The sequence below is a fragment of the Petaurus breviceps genome, unplaced genomic scaffold (assembly GCF_028583685.1).
Source record: "Petaurus breviceps papuanus isolate PSGF00001 unplaced genomic scaffold, PetGlider_PUasm1.0 126, whole genome shotgun sequence".
NCBI classification, from domain to species: domain Eukaryota; kingdom Metazoa; phylum Chordata; class Mammalia; order Diprotodontia; family Petauridae; genus Petaurus; species Petaurus breviceps.
This window is the reverse complement of record NW_027185655.1, coordinates 16,974,146-16,992,820: the sequence shown is the minus strand read 5'-3', so window position 1 is coordinate 16,992,820 and position 18,675 is coordinate 16,974,146. Positions and strand designations below refer to the sequence as shown.

General features: G+C 40.3%; 1 protein-coding gene across 3 annotated transcripts in view; it reads left to right on the top strand.

Annotated features, from left to right (window-relative positions):
- Window positions 1-1,473, top strand: part of NFKB1 (nuclear factor kappa B subunit 1) — a 159,139-nt gene extending 157,666 nt beyond the window's left edge. For all 3 annotated transcript variants that reach the window (XM_069093942.1, XM_069093941.1, XM_069093943.1), the window contains one exon: window positions 614-1,473. In XM_069093942.1, the coding sequence (XP_068950043.1) occupies window positions 614-783 (170 nt within the window). In that variant the 3' untranslated portion in view covers window positions 784-1,473. The remainder of the gene's footprint in view (window positions 1-613) is intronic.
- Window positions 1,474-18,675: the final 17,202 nt, after the last annotated feature.

Here is an 18,675-nt window from a genome sequence, read left to right as displayed (position 1 = left end):
TGTCAACTTCACATGCAATGAATATCAAATGGAAGTCTCCTCTGAGCATCAGAACCAGCCCTGTACCTGTGCCCAGGAGAAATGCAACACAGGAAGTCTCCTCTACTCTTCCCTTCTTGTTTCATTTTTGTTGCAATTGTGCTGTGAGTTTGTTTGGCTTTTTTGAGGCAATCGAGGTTAAGTGACTCACCCAGGGTCATGCAGCTAATAAAGATTTGAGGCCAGAATTGAACTCAGATCCTCCTGACTCCAGGGTCAGTGCTCTATCCACTGTGCCATTTATTTTCCCCATTGCAATTATGTTTTAAGAGAAGCAGAGTATGTTTACTAAGCAGTTATTTCTTCTCTTTAAAGTTCTTCAGGGGAGGGACTACCTCCCATTTATTTACTATCCCAGTGCTTTGTGCCAGGGTAGGCACTTAGTCAACATTTCCTTGGTTTCATTAGGTTGTTGTGATGGGGAAAAGTAAAAGTTGGGAAGTGGTGGTGGCAGAAATAAGGGGGGAGTTCAATGGCAATTGTCCAGGCCTAGTGATGTATAATAACCCCATTCAACTATAGGCCATAAGAGTTGTCCAGCACTAAACAACTATGCTCTGTCTTCCCTCCTCAGGTGAATTTTATAAACCCCAAGACAATGAAAGTGTCTGTGACAGCGGGGTGGAGACCTCCTTCCGTAAACTCAGCTTTACTGAGTCTCTGACCAGCCCCGGCCCATTGATAACACTCAACAAAATGCCTCGTGACTATGGACAGGAAACATCGATTGAAGGCAAAGTTTAACAGAATTGTTGAGGATTCACAGCATGTGATGGAAACAAAAATCCTGAAATCCCATTTCACCATTCAAAGGAAAGGAAGTTCAAGGTGCTCAGAGGAAGCAGACTGGTTTGAACTATTTTGGATTAAAAACCAGGATCTTCAACTTCCTTCTTATTTCTTAAACTAATTTTAGTTTGGTTCATTTACAAGATATATCTAATAACCAGAACCCAGGGTCAGGGTGGCACCTTCTTTAGGGTAATGGGTCTTACCAAACCTTTTTGGCTTCCAATGAACTCAAGTTGCTTTCTGTTTTTTGTTCCTGCTGTCTCAATGCTGCATACCCACTCTCCTTAAAAGACTTGGGGAGTGCCCACAAGGATACTCTCTCTAGCTATTCATAGTACAGTTACTCATTCAAATTTTAAAGAAATTAAGGAAAAAGTATTTTGAAGTGGGAGTCACTCAATGTACAATTTTTTAAAAGCTTGTTGCTTTTGGTTATCATGATTTGAAAGAAAAGAATATGTATATTTCAGTGAATATTTAAACATTGGTCTAATCAATGCTGAAAATGGTATTTTCCACTGTTTCTGCATTTTACTATTGTAAATAATTTTTTTAGATCAAATACTTTAATGGAGAAATGTTGGATTTATAAATGCTATTTTTTATTTTACTTTTATAATAAAAGGAAAAGCAAATTGAAAACCTCACCTTCTCTGATCTTTAAAGAATACATTTCCAGCACAATAACTGGGGTTCATTCCATTGCCTTGTTGACATATCACCTTCCCTGTCAGCCTTTCTAAACTAAAAAACTTACCCAGAGACTTATAGTCAAGAGCCAGAATCTAATATTTTTAGACATAGGCTTTGGATCTAGGCCTGAATGCTGATCACCTCATGTCAGATTGTGCCTTCCTCTCTGCCAGAATAACAGAACCATCTCTGAATCTCATTAGGCTGGCTAAGCAAAGAGAGTCCAAGCTTTAGCAATATTCAATTGATATTCTAATGGTTTAGTTTGGTTACTTGTAGCTGCACCATCCTATACGATTTTAGCACAGTACCTAGTAAGTGTTTAATAAATGCTCTATCTATTTTCAGCAAGAAAATCTTTTTGCAGGGCAGGAATATCATCTTTATCTTCTACTATCCCTACCATATTCCTTCTTCCCTTCCATTCCCCTGTCAAAAGTTACATTCTTTTCCTTCTTTAGTTCTCTTAAAATTCAGCCCTTCCTTGCAGTGATCTGCTAGGTTTCCTTCTGAACTGTTAAACTGCTTCTTCCTATTTAAGGGGATCATTTAAAGTAGCAGTTTCCAAACATTTTATAGCAATGCCATCCACCCACCCAATAAAGTAATTTTTAAAGCTCATACTTGATTTCAAATAAATAGAATGTTAAAAATTCTCATTTATAACATGCAGAACAAATAGTAGGTTATGTATAATGTTCATGTGGATACTTCATAAAATAATAACCACAATGATAATATGAATGTGATGAATAGACTTGGTTTTCCGTACTGAGTTTCTATGAGATATCATACATTTTCTTCTCTTCTGCATCCAGGATTCAGTCTAGTCCATTTTCTAGGTCTGTTTAGTGGTGTTTGTGGATGGGAACTAAGTTCCACTGATTCCTAACACTCTGCTATCATGATTTCTGCCCTACCAAGTTTCTTAAAATATGCTGTCATTGTTACTTCTCTTTCAATCACTATTTGAGATAGATATTTGGTCTTTTTAATGGATGTAGCAGAATGCCCCATTTCACTCAAATAAGATATTAGGAACACTAGTAAGATTTGTATCACTTTGATAAAATGGAGAATTCCTTACTCATCTGGAAACACAATGCAATGATATTTTTAGGTTTCAAACCAAATCTATTAACTGTTCTTGTTGAGATGAAGTCAAACCAAATGTGTCATGAATCCATGGCTAACAGGTTCCTAATAAATTTGTATTTAGAAATAACTAATTCTTTAAAATGAGAATTGCTTCTTAGACTGGTCAAGTGCTTAATTAAAATGATTAAAGCAGAGTTTTGCTCTCTCTTATATTTTCAAAGCAGATTTTTTTTTAGATTGGCAAATATATAAATATTTCCCAATTTACTATCCATAACTCTGACTTTCTCATAGTCACTTTGTCATTGAGAAACCAATGTGAATTTGAGGACACTGCATTGATTAACTACTGAGAATATCCATTTTTTTTTTAAATAAAGGTCCACCAAAAATACCTTTTTCAGGAGGAAATTTGTAAGAAAAGTGAATTTGCCTCATCTCTATTATAATAATCATGAAGAAAAATGGTGATGATTGTCTCTTAGCTCAAACACTCTTCAGAGTAGTTTGGTATGAGAAAACCAGCATATTTTATAATGCTTTCAAAGTGCCCTCCTCTACCTCCATCTTATTACATTTTTATCTAGCTGGTAAGATTTTTTAAAAATTTGGTTCTGCTTATTAAAAACAATTTTCTCAAGAAAAAAATCATATAATGAAATGTCTCTTAAGTTAATTTCTTTTTTAACAATTTGAAAAATTGGATGTAGGTCTTATTCTTTGATACAGGTGATTTGTGTATGAAGCAGTGTGTCCAAGTTATACTAGGAGAATTTCAAACCAGTGCTTGTGGACTTCTTTCATTTGAACACTGGAGTGTTCCATAGATGATGATTGCAATACAATTTTCCCCCATTATGTCACTTATATTTCTAAAAGTTCATTGATTTTATTGAAAATTGCCATTAGTAGGTTTGCAACTGCCATATCAATTTCAACAACTTACACACATAAAATCAAATTAGTATCTATAACTATATCTGTTGCTTAACTCCTTTGTAATGCAGATCAGGAATATTTTAATTTCTCAATTGATTACAAAGGTCTTCAAACACAGGAACTTCTCCTGTTACTTAAATTATCTTTGTACCTGCTTCAACTTCTCTAACGAGTTTTCTCTATAAACTACTTACATATTTATCCATCAAGAAAGGATATTATTTCACTTTAAAAAAAGACAAAAACTTCAGAAAAATATGTTAAATTTTAATTGCTGAGAATTATCAAAAAGTTACAAGGGGTTTTGAGATTTGGGGGGGGCTAGCTTTATTAAAATGAATGCCATTGAGAAATATAACAACTTTCAGAACACCAAGATTAATCTGGAAATCATATTTTTCACATACCATATTAAGTAATTTCTGTGATATATTCACTTGGTCCAAATTATCTGTTTAGTGTTGCTTTTCTATTAACTTTGAATTGACTGAATTTTTCATTTAAAAAAGTGGATTTATTTGTGGAGTTGTACTAAAACATTCAGTAATTTTAGTTATTCCTTTTCATCCCCCTAGCCACCATGGCCTAGGTTTTCCATGTTGGAAAGCCCTTTCTTAAAGAAAGAACTGGCATAACAGTAGAGGGTCTAAGTATGAAGCTGAAGAACATATTCCCTAACTTTCAGAGTAAAAGGATCCTAATCCAAAGCCCTTTCTCTCTGTTCCAGAAACTCCCTCATTCTTTTATTTACTCTAACCTCTACCCTGGCCAATGCTCCTAAAATTAAGAGTCAGGTTACTGATGCTACCAATCTTTTCTGCAACTCTATGGGATGAAGTCATTTTCATATGGCACCAGCAGATGGGGGTAAAGCCACAGTGAATACAGTTCTGTCAGGAAGGTCCTGCTCGGGCATTAAAATACACCTTCCCCTAAAGCTTGGATCACTGCAAGCAAAAATCATAAATCATTTCCTGGGGCCTTTGGTTACCTTTTGGGGATTTCTCTTTCTTTATAGATTTAACCCTATCTGTGAAACTGGCTTTTTTTTCAGTCTTACATGAATCAACATTCTTTAAGCCTTGAATTCTTCCTCTTTTGTGGGGAGAGGGGGTGTCATAGTCTCCTTTAGCAGTCTTATGGGCTTATGGAAGCTTCTGGATAGACCCCTCCTTGAAATTCTTTTTCTAAATATATAAAATAAAATGCATAAGATTACAGTGGAAATCAATTACACTTAAATGCAGTTATCAAAATATTTCTTAAAAGCAAGTTCACAGACCCATTTTGGCCCAGGAAGCAGCTAGTTTTCCTAAATCAAGTCAGTTCATACAGTTGTTTTCAGCCACTTAGGTATCCTAGGCCCAACACCTTGGCCAACTATCATCTGCACTGTTTGACTTTACTTCTTAGTATTAGGCTGTCTATAGTTCTTTAAACAGGGGAAGAAAAAAATAAAGATTGTTTGATGGAACTATTATATCCTGCTATGATACAAAATGAACCAGGGCATAGAAAGAAAGGATATAGGCTCTGGATATTTAAGGTTTGCACAGCACCTTTACAATATCTAATTTGATTCTCACCCTGAAAAACAACAATTTCCCAGGAATAGGAAGGAGATTGCTTCCATCAGTACCAATCTGGTGTATTGTGCTCAATTCTTAGGCACCAAAGTTTAAGAAAGACATTGATAAGATAGAGAAGGTCCAGAAAAGGGCAGCCAGGAGAATGAATGACTGAGTTCATGGTATGTGCAATCAGGTTGAAAGCATCAGGAATGTTTAGCCTACAGAACAGAAGGCACAGGGAGAAGATAATCACTGTCTTCAAGTATTTGAAGGATTGTCTTGTGAATAAGGATATAAACTCACTCTGGTTGGTTCCAAAGGGCAGAACAAAGAATAGTGACCATCAAACTTGATGTTGGTCAATACTTCCTAATGATTAGAGCTGTGCCAAAGTGGAATTCACTTCCTCAGGAGGTGGGGGTTCCCCCTACTTGAAGGTCTGTCTTTAAGTGAGCATGTGTAGGGTTGTGATAGGGAGCGTTGCTTTCAATTATGGGGATTTGTAAGCAGCCACTACCTTTACTAACCTAAGGGCCAGCCTTAGGTTGTGTTCTCAGCAGGGACTGAAGAGACCAGAGACAAGGGAGAGAAATGACTTGTAGTTTATTCTAAGATGGTGGGGGCACCGGAGCAGGGGATGAAAAAAAGCTGGCTCCTTATATACCTTTAAAGTGAGCAGGATTCAAGCACGATCTCCTCGTGCACAGGGAGTGTGAACCAATGGAGGGCCCCCTCTCCCCCAACCAACTAATCACATCAGCTGCGGTTCATCAAGCAAGTGGTCTTGTGGGAGACATCCTTGTGAGCTGGCAACTGGACTGTGGCCCTCAGCACGTCCTTATCTCTCACAAGTACAGAAGGGCCTTGGAACCAAGAGGCCCCGAGGCAGTTCCTGATTTCCTGTGGGACAAGAAGCGCTTGGAACTCACATTGTCCTGTCCAATTCCCCTTTTTTGTTTTTGGAAGATTGCAAGGTATCAGCCTGAATCATGGCTAAGTTACTATAAAGCATTTTAAACTTCAAGCCAAGCAGAGGAGGGCCACAAAACAATAATGTGCCCATCTCTATTTCATCCCCCAGGGCCCCCGTGACTTTGGTGAGATCCCTCAGTATTCCATACACACTCTTTGCCAGGTCCTCCACAAATTGGGCCTGTACCGTGTTTCCCCGATAATAAGACCTATCCCGAAAATAAGCCCTCCCCTTACTGTGTAAGATTCCTCTAAAACAAGCCCTCCCCCGAAAATAAGCCCTATTGAGATTGCTACTGTAGTGAAGGTGATCCCCTGCGCTACAGGCTACATTACAGTACCCTCTGTATGCACCATCCCCCCCCCCCCCCTGAAACGCATGCCGCGCTCTGAGCTGCATCCAATCAGAGCTGCAGAAGTGAGCGCGTCATCCTGTTCTTCCCCTGTGATTTGCTTATTGAATAAAGGTACATTTTTTTGTTCACATTTACCTGTTTATTAAAATTGCTGTCAATGTTCATTAAAATAAGCCCTCCCCTGAAAATAAGCCCTCTGGTGTTTTTCTTTCCAAAAAATTTAATAAGACAGTGTCTTATTATCGGGGAAACACGGTACTAGTTGATTTTGTATAGTTGATACAGACATAGCAAGAGAAATATGGGGCTATAAGATTGCCCCATAACTGCCATTGCCTTCCAAAGTCCTGTCTAAGAGTGGCCCTTCTGGGGTACCCACACGGATAGAGGAACAGAGTCGTAACTGGTGTGGTTTGTGAGATGCCAAGATTGGAGCTCACCGTGCTTGTCGAATACAGTTTTGCAAGTCCACCAGTGAGTGGCACAAGTCTCTAGTAAAGGAGTGGGTTTACAAGAAGCCCATTCCAGGTCACTTTTCACATTCCCTAAAATGACCAGAATAAGTTCAAATTGATTTTTAGTAGGATTGCAATACACAATTTTTTTTTCTCTACTAGGTGAGGCAGGAAAGGGTGAAATGCTCATCTGGTCTGTTTGCCTCTTTAATCTGAGGGAAAAAGTCCCTTATCTTATCTCCTTGTCAGCACCCAACTTGTCCAGAGTTGAGTGTGAGAAAGATATCATTAAGCTTTTAAAAACCTCTGTTCACATCTTTCATGCAAACAATTTATACCTATTCACGGAAAATTCCATGGCCCAGCTGCATTTTAAATCTTACAGAATGACAAATTGCTCTCACTTATTCCCACAAAGACACAAACAAAACAGAGATACAGAAAATAACAGAATGGATCCAAAATCTTACAGAAATAGTAGGAGATCTGAAAAAATTAAACAATTGCTGGCTCTCCAGATAGTAACAGAAGCCAGGTAAGACTTACTTGATAACCTTAGGGAATGCTGTATCACACTGAAGTGTTTCAAGCCTGTTTTGGCACTTTCCTTTCTGATGTTGAACATATCATTAACAAATTCCATAGAAAAAAAGGAGAAATGGTGAAATACTGGAGTCCTTCTTCCATAAATCTCTCACTCCTCTGTCTCTTGATTGGTTCCCAATTTTCTTTTACTATTCCTTTTAACAGTCTTAGGCAATATTCTTGGTCTCTACTTTCACTTTGTACCAGCTCGATAGCTTTTTACCGAGACTGGGCTCACTTGCTTATTGTTTCTAATCCCTCATCTACCACCTCATGGGGTGAGAAGATACCCCCTACCCCAGCAACTTGAGTCTCTGTTATTTGGGAGCTCTATTCTAGCCGCCACAGGTGAAGAGGGAATACGGTCCTGTCAGCTTCAGTGTCTGAAAGGCCAGTGAAGGTTCTACCTTCAATTTTTAGGGTGAGCATTGGTCGGGTGTGATTAATTATCTGAGTGAAATTAATTTGATCTTGTGGTGGAATCTCTTCTACATGCAAGGTGTATTCTAGTAAGACTCCTTTAGCAATGGGGCTGCCTTTATCTATGAATGTCTCCTCACTGTCTATATTAATCAATAACGTAGCCTTTGGAATTTTCTTATATATCTTTATCAGCGGGACAGCCAAGGAATAAGGGATAGCGGGAGAAATGAGCAGGAAAGGAACATGAATGTTAATTAAAGGTTGTATTGGAACATCACAAGTGTTCTGAGTGGGGAGCTTAAGCTGGAAAAGTCGGGTGGTTGCTGTGCCTGCAAGCTGCATTACTGAGTTTTCCAAATTGATTGTGGGGTTGTTTCTTGGGTTAGAATGCTTGAGTTTGCGGGGCCCTCAAGGAGCTCCCAAACCCGTTTCCCTGGTTCCTGCCTTGTCTGCATTCAGAGCTCCAACCTGCCACATCTCAGGCAGGGTGCGTGAGGTCGGCCACGTCCTTCTCCAGCCCCTTGAATCTCCCCGTGTCCCACAATCCCTCTTGAAATGGCCGGGCTCCCGCATTTGGAGCAGCTTCCTTTAAGCACTTCCCCTTCTATTCTAGCCTGTTCTATGGTTTTTTTTCCCCAAAAGTGGATTGCACATGCCACTAGAAGGAGACCCATGCTCATTTTTCTTCTCTGCCACTTAGTCTTCCTGCCTTTTCTCCCGTAACCACCTCTCTCCCTCCCCTTTTTCAGTGTCTCTGCCTTGCCCGGAACCGTGGATAGCTAAATTTGAGAGGTTGGGATACAGAGGTCTATAAATGGGAGGGGGCTTCTGAGGCCATTCTTCCTCTCTCTCCGGGGATGGATCCCTGCTTGAGCCGCCTTTGCTAGGAAGGAATGGACCTGTTTATGGACCTCCCTCCCATTTCCTCCAAAGGCATCTCTTACTAGGTGGTATATGGCCCCGACAAAAGTCTCTCTATACCCTGGTCTCGCTATGCTTGTTTTTTGTCCCATTTACACACTGTTCTCCGAGCCCTGCCAGTTCCAGACACCACACAGACTACTCCGTTATACACTCCTGGAGCCCCTGGAAGCTGGTGTTTGTACCTTGTGTCATGGGGTGCACTGGCATGATCCTGGGATCCTTCTCCAGCCCCACCTGTCCCTGTTTGGGTGCCAGCTGTAAGCGGCCCTACCTTTACTAACGTAAGGGCCAGCCTTAGGTTGTGTTCTCAGGAGGGATTGAAGAGACCAGAGACAAGGGAGAGAAACAACTTGTAGTTTATTCTAAGATGGCAGGGCACACAGGCGGCCGTGGGAGAAAGGAAGCTGGCTCCTTATATACCTTTAAAGTGAGCACGATTCAAGCATGATCTCCTTGCGCACAGGGAGTGTGAACCAATGGGGGAGGGGGTGGGGGTCTAACCAGTCACATCAGCTGCTGTTCATTAAGCTAGAGGTCTCGTGGGAGACATCCTTGTGAGCCGGCAACTGGACTGTGGCCCTCAACACATGCTTATCTCTCACAAATACAGAGGGGCCTTGGAACCAGGAGGCCCCAAGGCAGTTCCTAATTTCCTGTGGGACAAGAAAGCTTGGAAGTCACATTGTCCTGTGCAGGGATTGGATGAGATGGCCACTTGAGGTCCCTTTCAACTCTCACATCCTGTGAGCTGTGGCCTACATGGGAGTATTATCAAGATGGGAAAATCAATATGTTGCTGAAGGAGGCAGCAGTGAGGGTAGAAACCAAAGATCTGAGTTCTGCTCACTGGCATAGAGAGCTGAATTTCAAGAGTGTCCACTTATGGGACACTTTCTAGTTTATAATCACTTTCTTCACAACAAACTTGGGAAGTAGGCAGGGCAAATATTAGTAGCCCCACTTTATAAATGAGGAAACTGAGGTTCTCACACCTTAAGTTGAAGTTCTCAGAGCTTCCTAAGGTCATGCAAGCCACGGTGACAGAGCCTGACGTACAAACCTAGCCCATGCTCCTTCTACTGGGTTACCTCTCTGAATGCCTCTACAGAGGATTAAAAAAAAAAGGGAAATAAAACAACACCCAAGAGCCTACTATGGAAACTGAAGATTGTTAGGTCCTTCTACAAACCAGCAGCCTCCAGGCAAATGAGCAGTCTGTGCAGGGCAGCAAGGCCCTACCCTAGCAACACCACCCCTACCACAAGCCATCTGGGAGGCCTTGATCCCTTTGCTGGGCAGTAGTGAAGTCCTAACCCAAGGCTGGTCAACAGCATGGAACCCCGCCCCCCAGCCCACTAGCAGAGATACTGTTTCCATAGCAATCTGGGACCAGGGCCTTGCCACAGGGGCAGGCCAGCAGAGAAAACTCACACCCTGGGAAGATCAGCAGGGAGCCCCACACCCTAGAATAAGGCAGAAGGGAATTGAACCCTATAGTTCTTGAATCCCAGGTGAAAGCCAGAAGCAAAACCCTCAACCCTAGCACCAAAAAATGGGACACAGGAGCACAGTCCAATTCTCACATATAAACACCGAGTCACTAAATACACAGGAGAAAAATTTATATAAGCCAAAAAACAAAACAAATAAACAACAACAACAAAAAAATCTTGTCACTATGGTAACAGGGAGGGATCACAGCACAAACTTAGAAGAGGACAATAATATCAAAATGGCTATGTGAAGTGGCAAAGAAAAAAGTAATTTGGTCTAGACCCAAAAAGAACTATTGGAAGAACTTTAAAAAGGATTTTTAAAAGGCTACTAGAGAAGTAGAAGAAAAATTGGGAAAAGAAATGAGCATTGCAAGAGAATCATGAAAAAAAGAGTTAACAACATGCAAAAAGATATACAAAAAATCACTGAAGAAAACAAAATAACTCCTTAAAAAAATAAAATTGGTCAAATGGAAAAGTACAAAAGCTCACTGAAGAAAATAATTTGAAAAAAATTAGAATTGAGCAAGTGGCCGCTAATGTCTCCATGAGACATCAAGATAAAGTAAAACAAAATTTAAAAAGTAAAGAAAAATAGAAGAAAATGTGAAATTTCTCATTGGAAAAACAACTGACCTAGAAAATAGATAGAGGAGAAGCTATTTTAAATGATCGGACTGCCTGAAAGGCAGGATTAAAAAAAAAAGCTTGGACAGTATAGTTCGAGAAACTATCAGGGAAAGCTACCCTGATATATTAGAACCAGAGGGCAAGATAGAAATTGAAAAAATTCACCCATTACCACCTGAAAGAGATACCAAAATGAAAACTCCCAGGAACATCATAACCAAATTCCAGAGCCAATTCCAGATCAAGGAAAAAGTAATACAAGCAGTCAAAAAGAAACAGTTCAAATATCATGGAGCTACAGTCAGGATTACATAGGACTTGGTTGAAGAACCACAGGGCTTGGAATATGATATACCAGAAGGCAAAAGATCTGCAACTATAGCCAAGAATCATCGACCCAGCAAAACTGAATATAATAATTTAGGGGGGAAATGGACATTTAACAAAATAGAGGATTTCCAACCATTCTTAATTAAAATACCAGAGCTGAATAAAAAAAAAAATTGACCTCCAGAAACAATATTCAAGGGAAACACAAAAAGGTAAAAAAGAAACAAGAAAGAGAAAACATAAGAATTTCAATAAGACTAAACTTTATATTTCTAAAATAACAAGATAATATTTGTAACTCTCAAGAAATTTATTACTGTAAGGGAAATTAGGAGTATATGTAGACACAGGATGTGGATATAAGGCAGTTTGATGGCATGATACTTTATCAATCCTAAACATAAATGTGCTAAATGGTATAGCATCTAAATTTTTGAAGGAAAAGTTGAATGAGTTACAGGAGAAAATAGATAATAAAACTGTACTAGTGAGGGACCTCAACTTTGCCCTCTCAGGTAGTGTCCATTCCTATCCTGCTTAGTAAGGCAGTGTCTGGTATGTGAGCCCTCACTTTCCCCTAACATGTACACAGTTATGATCTTTTCCTGGGAAAGTATACCAGGATGCATGGATTATGATTATATTATTTCTACTCCACCTATCCCCCAAACCACCCTACTTCTGAAATTCCTTATTTCTGGCGGGGGGACCACTCTGCCACCATGCACCAAAGTTCTTATCTCCTCCTTGGTTGGCTGTTGTCTGTTCTCAAAGAGGACCAAAATGACATATTATTCTAGAGTCAAGTGACTTGACTGTGGCTGACCAGATCAATATGAACTCTGAATGTCCTACCACAGGTCAGGCACAAATAGTCCATATGGATATTTGGGGTGGATTCTTTAAATTTGTGCATCTTGCATTTTTTTTAGCTACCTCAATTCTGCTTTACCCTATGAGCGTAGCACCTGCTCTGATGTGAGCATGGCATGCTGGGTGGTCCTGTGCCAGTGTCTCCCTATCACACAATCAATTTCAAAGTTCTTAAGAGAGACCTTGAGAGTGTCCTTGCATCGCTTCTAACCACCATGTGGGCACTTGCCCTGTGTGAGTTCTCCATAAAATAGTCTTTTTGGCACGCATTTGTTTTGCATTGAACATGACCAGTCCATTGAAGTTGCACTCTCTGAAGTAGAGTTTGAATGCTTGGCAGTTTAGTTTGAGTAAGGACCTCAGTGTCTGGTACCTTATCCTGCCAGGTGATCATCAGAATCTTCCTAAGACAATGGAAGTGATTCAATTTCCTGAAAGGACTTTGGTACTAGTGGCTGACAGACTATCCAGGTTTCACAGGCATACTACAATGAGGTCAGCACAATGGCTCTGTAGACCTTCAACTGGTAGTCAGTCTAATACCTCTTCTCTGCCACAGTTTCTTTCGGAGCATCCCATCTTCAGTTGAAACTGTTCTCTTCTCAGTTACCAAATCTCTCTCCCTCACTGCCACCCTTGCCCTTGCCCTTCCCCCTCTCTTTTCTCCCTCTCCATCTCTCTCTCACACTCACACTCACACACACACACACACACACACACACACACACGATTATTTACTTTAAAGATACAGTAAAGAAATAATTAGAAATATTTCTTCCCAATACCTCAGTAATATACTCTCACCTATACCATCTCTCACTTTCTGGGGTGAGTGGGCTCAGACTTAACACAGATTCTATATAGCATTAGTCTCACCAAGTTCACACCTAAATGTAGCATTGCTGCTATGGGTCTGTGCCTCAGCTACCGATGGGTTGGGGGCCAAAGATTGATACTTAATCTCCCTTCTCTCGGTTTTGTGACACTCCTCTCTCTTGGTTTTCCTCCTTACTGTCTGACCATTCCTCAGTCATCTTTGTTCAAGTATCACTCATATCACACCCCCTGTGCTCTCCAAGGTGCTGTCCAGGGTCCCTTTCTCTTCTCTACTGATATTCTTCCTCTTAGGTACTCCATCAGCTTTCATGGATTTAATTATCGTCTATGCAGATGACTCCCAGAAAAAATATATTCATTTCTAATTTCTTTACTGAATTTCAGTATCTCATTAGAAAATGCCTCTGAAACTTTGAACTGGATGTACTGTAGGCAGCTCAAAGCCAACAGGTTCAAAGTTGGACTAATTACCTTTCTCTGCAAACTCACCTCTCTTCCAATTTCACTATTTCTATTTGAAAAGTGTGTGCCACTCATGTAGGTTTTTAATGTCTATCTGGCTTGTCTAAATGCAGCTCACAGGGAGGTACTTTGGAATCTTGCCCACTCCTCTCCATGGGAGACTTTGATTCCTTTCTGGAAAGGAGCAGGAGAAGGGGCCATAAGGATTGCCTCTCTGTTCTGAGAAAGAGGACTAACAGAGTGGATTTACAATTATCTGCCCCATTAAATATTTCCAATTTAGGAACATATTTTTTTAAATTTTTATTTATTTTTTAATCAAATGTTTTATTAACTGCTAGTTTACATCATTCATTTCTGCAAGATTTTGAGTGACAATTTTTCTCCCCATTTTTCCCTACTCACCACCCCAAAATATTGATCCCACTGAATATCCCCTCCCCAAATCTGCTCTCTTGTATATCCTCCCCTATCTTCCCTCCAACTTTCCAGTAGGGCATGGTGGATCTCTATACCGCAGTGCCTGCATATCTTATTTCCCAGTTACATGTAAAATAATATTGATAATAGTATATACATATATATATATATATACACATACACACACATATATATATTAAACATTTGATTTTAAAACTTTCAATTCCAAATTTTTTTCCCTTCCTCCCTTGTCACCCACCCTTACTGGGAAGATAAGCAATTCAATACGGGTTGTACATGTGTAGCTATGCAAAACATTTCCATAGTAGATATATTGTGAAAGACTGACTATATTTCCCTCCCTCCTATCCCACCTCCCACTTATTCTATTCTTTACTTTGATCCTTTCCCTTTTCAAAAGTGGGTGCTTTCAACTTCCCTTCCCCCAAACTGCCCTCCCTTCCATCATCCACCCTCTCATCCCCTTCCCCCCCTACTCTCCTGTAGGGTGAGATACCCTATTTAGTGTGTATGTCATTCCCTGCCTAAGTCATATTCATTGGGAATAAGGTTGACCCATTCCCTTTTGCCTTCCTGTTCTTTCCCTCCATTGTAACCATTTTCCCTTACCTTTTATATATGAGATAATTTGCCCCATTCTGTCTCTCCCATTCTTCTCTCATTATATTCCTCTTTCACCTCGTAATTTCACCTTTTAATATCATCCCTTCCCATAAAATTGGTCCTGTGCCCTCTATCTATGTATACCTGTACACATATATACACACTTTCACATATATATTCATATGCCCATATACCCATCTATATAGACATATATATGTATGTGTATATAAATATATATATATATATATATACACACACATTTCTATTCCCTTTAATTATTCTCATACTGAGAAAAGTTTCATCAGTTACAATAATTGTTTTTTCCATGTAGGAATGTAAATAATTCAGCTTTGATAAGTTCCTTATGATTTCTTTTCCCTGTTTACCTTCTCATGCTTCTCTTGCTTCTTGTATCTGAATGTCACATTTTCTATTCAACTCTGGTTTTTTCATCAAGAATGCTTGAAAGTCTTCTATTCCACTGAATGACCATATTTTCCCCTGAAACATGATACTGAGTTTTGCTGGGTAGTTGATTCTTGGTTTTAATCCCAGCTCCGTTGGCCTCTAGAATATCATATGGATTCCAAGCTCTTTGATCCCTCAGGGTAGAAGCTGCCAGATCCTGTGTTATCCTAATTGTGTTTCCACAATATTTAAGTTGTTTCTTCCTGGCTGTTTGTAATATTTCCTCCTTGATTTGGGAATTCTGTAACCTGGTTATAATATTGCTAGGAGTTTTATTTTTGTGATCTTTTTCAGGAGGTGATCGGTGGATTCTTTCACCCTCTATTTTGCCCTCTGGTTCTAAAACATCATGGCAATTTTCCTTGAGAATTTCTTGAAGGATGATTTCTAGGTTCTTTTTTTGATCATGGCTTTCAGGTAGTCCAATAATTTTTAAATTATCTCTCCTGGATCTATTTTCCAGGTCAGTGGTTTTTCCAATGAGATATTTCACATTGCTTTCTATTTTTTCTATTTTTGCTTTTTGGAGGGCAATTGGGGTTAAGTAACTTGCCCAAGGTCACACAGCTAGGTGTGTGTGTGTGTGTGTGTGTGTGTGTGTGTGTGTTAAATGTCTGAGGCTGGATCCAAACCCAGCTCCTGCTGACTCCAGGGCCAGTGCTCTATTCACTGCACCACCTAGCTGCCCCCATGCCTTCTATTTTTTCATTTGTTTGGATCTGTTTAATAGTATCTTGATTTCTCATAAAGTCAGTAGCTTCCATTTGCTCCAATCTAATTCTGAATGAATGATTCTCTTCAGTGAGCTTTTGAGATTCTTTTTCCATCTGGCAAATTCAGCTTTTTAAAGCATTCTTCTCCTGATTGCGTTTTTGAGCTTCTTTTGCCACTTGAATTATTTTTATTATGTAAGGGTTATGGGATTTAAAGATCTTCCATGCCCCATTGTACTTGCTGACGTGGCAGGAAGGGGCGGAGCAAGAGGAAGCGAAAGCCAAGCTAGAGTTCCTGTGGTGGCTAGCAGTGGTGGTGACGGCGGCGGCAGCAGCAGAGGCAGTGGCAGTGGCAGCACGAAGCCCTTTTTGAGTCAGCCGGAATTTCTGCTAAGGACTCCTGCTGAGGACTGCCAGGGGCCAGAGCTGCTGGGAGCGCGCTTCTGGGACGCTTGGTGGTTGCTGTGAGTGGGGAGAGGAGGACCTTTGCCGGAGGAAGCCTGTTCTGTTTTAAAGGCTTAAGAATGTGGGTGCTTTCTAATTTATCTACCTGTGCCAATTTCATAACTACTCTGATGGCTTTCACTTTCTGGTTTTGGGACTCAGTCTTTTGGTATCTTAATAAATTTTCTAGCTTATTCCCCCATATGGCAAGCATGATGTATTTTGTGATGGATAATTATATCAGCATATCTGTAATTTCCATAGGCATTGTGAATATGGCATTGCTGATACATATTTATATATTATATTATTTTTAAGGTGTCACTTTCTTCAGTCAGGTTGTTGACTCTCATTTCATAATTTTCTTGCATCATTCTCATATCTCTTCCCAATTTTTCCTCCACTTCTCTTACTTGGTTTTCAAAATCCTTCTTAAGGTTCTCTATGGCTTGTAACTGGCTCATATTTTCCTTTGAAGCTTTTGGTGCAGGAGTTCTGACTTCACTGTCTTCCTCCTGTTCCATGCTTTGATCCCTTTTGTCTCCAAAATAGGAGTGTAAAGTTGGATTGCTCTGCTTGGTTTGCTTCCTTTGCCTGCTCATGTTGCCACTCAATTACTTGACTTTTGGGCTTTTTGCCACAGTAGGACTCTGCCGCCAGACAGGGGAGTTTCATCCCAAACTCTGGGGTTTTCTCAGCTGCCAGAGCTATTAGTTGGGTGCCATCTCTGAAGCCTCCACATGCTCTGGAAAGCTGATCACACACCCTAAGACCTCCACCCTAGACTGCAATCCAGATCCAAGCAGGTTAAAGGAAGAGCGATTACTCCTTAGACTGGTAGCTTGGTCTCCCTACACTCTGCAAGCCAGGAGCTGAAGCTACCACATGGGGGTGGCTGCATGGCCACAGCACCTCAGCTACTTCTCACCCCAGGGGCAAAGTCCGATCCCAACTACTGGATCCCAAAGTTCACTCTGCACTGACTTTTCACTGTCCTTGGCATCTATGTGTTGATAATTCTGGGAACCACCACTGCTGCTGGTAATCTGAAGTCCTTCTACCCAGTGGTTGGTCAAATCCACCCTGGGGCTAAAATCTCCCACTCAGATGGGCCTGGGCTCGGCTCCCAGAGCGCTGCCCTGGCCGATTGCTGTCAGTCTGCTGGGCTGTCCTCAGTGGGAGGTTAGCTTCTTTGTGTCATTTTGTGGGTTCTGTAGCTCCAAAGTGTTTTCAGAGTCCCCTTTTACATGAATTGTGGGAGGTGGAAGCCGGAGCCCCATGGAAGTCCTGTTTCCACCCTGCCATCTTGACTCCACCCCCGACATAATTTTTCTTAATTCAAAGCAGCAAAGCTTCTTGTTTTTTTTGCCATTCCTTAAAGAGAATGGGGTCATATCCCCAAGCTTACATCTATAGACTAGAGTCATTCCAACCAAATGCTAGTTACACAAAAGACCATCAGAAATGAGGAATATTGGATAAACCCAAATTAGAATATTCCTGAAAATGCAGAGTGAATTAGCTTTCCCACTAGGAGCCAGATATCTCAGCTCAACCAAGAGAAAGGCACTGATTTCACCTAAAGGAAATACCTCCAAATGTCTAAAAAAGTAGACTGTAAATCAGGAATATGTGGAGGAGCAGGCTTTTCCCTAGATTTTTGTTTTACAAAGTCTGTCCCTTCCACATGTTTGGAATTGATCCCCAAGCAAGTCTGGAATTATGCATTTCCTCTCCCAAAGCTGGGATGAAGAATATATCTTCTCTCTAAAGCTGTCCAGCCATTTACCCCTTTTCCAAGAAGTGGTGTCCAGTCATTCTCTCCAGCAGTTCAGAATTTCTTCTAAGTAGTAGCATGCAAAACAACTCAGATTTGAAATCCAAATTTATATTTTATATTCAATTATCTATCGAGAGTAACAATTTCCTATTAGTCACCCATGTTTTCAACTTTGGTGTTATCCTAGATTCCTTATTTTCCCTAATCTCACATATCCAATCAGATGCCAAATCTTGTCATTATCATATCTTATATTTTTTACTTTCTCTTCACTCACATAGTTACTACTCTGGTGGAGATCCTTAGTCCCTCTCACCTGGACTACTGCAGTAGTCACTTAAAAGATGTCTCTGCCTCCAATCTCTCCTTACTCCAATGTGTCCTCTACACACCTACCAAAGGGATTTTCCTCAACTGCATGTCTGACCATGTCACTTTCCTACTCAACAAATTTCAGTGGTTCCCTGTGAACTCTAGGATAAAATATTGTTTCACCTTTATCTTATCCTTTTTTAAGTTCCGTTTTCAGATTTTATAATGTAGATAATGATCACTACAGTAATACATGTAAATAACAAACAAATATACACTGGAGACATATGCACAAAATGTTTTTACTGATAAGGGTGTACAATATAAAACTTTGGAGACCACTGCTCTACACTGTTCTTTTTATTTTTTTATCTGTTCTCTTTCCTTAGTCATCTTTTCAGGATGCCTTATGCCAAGTTTCATGGATCCATGGTAATTA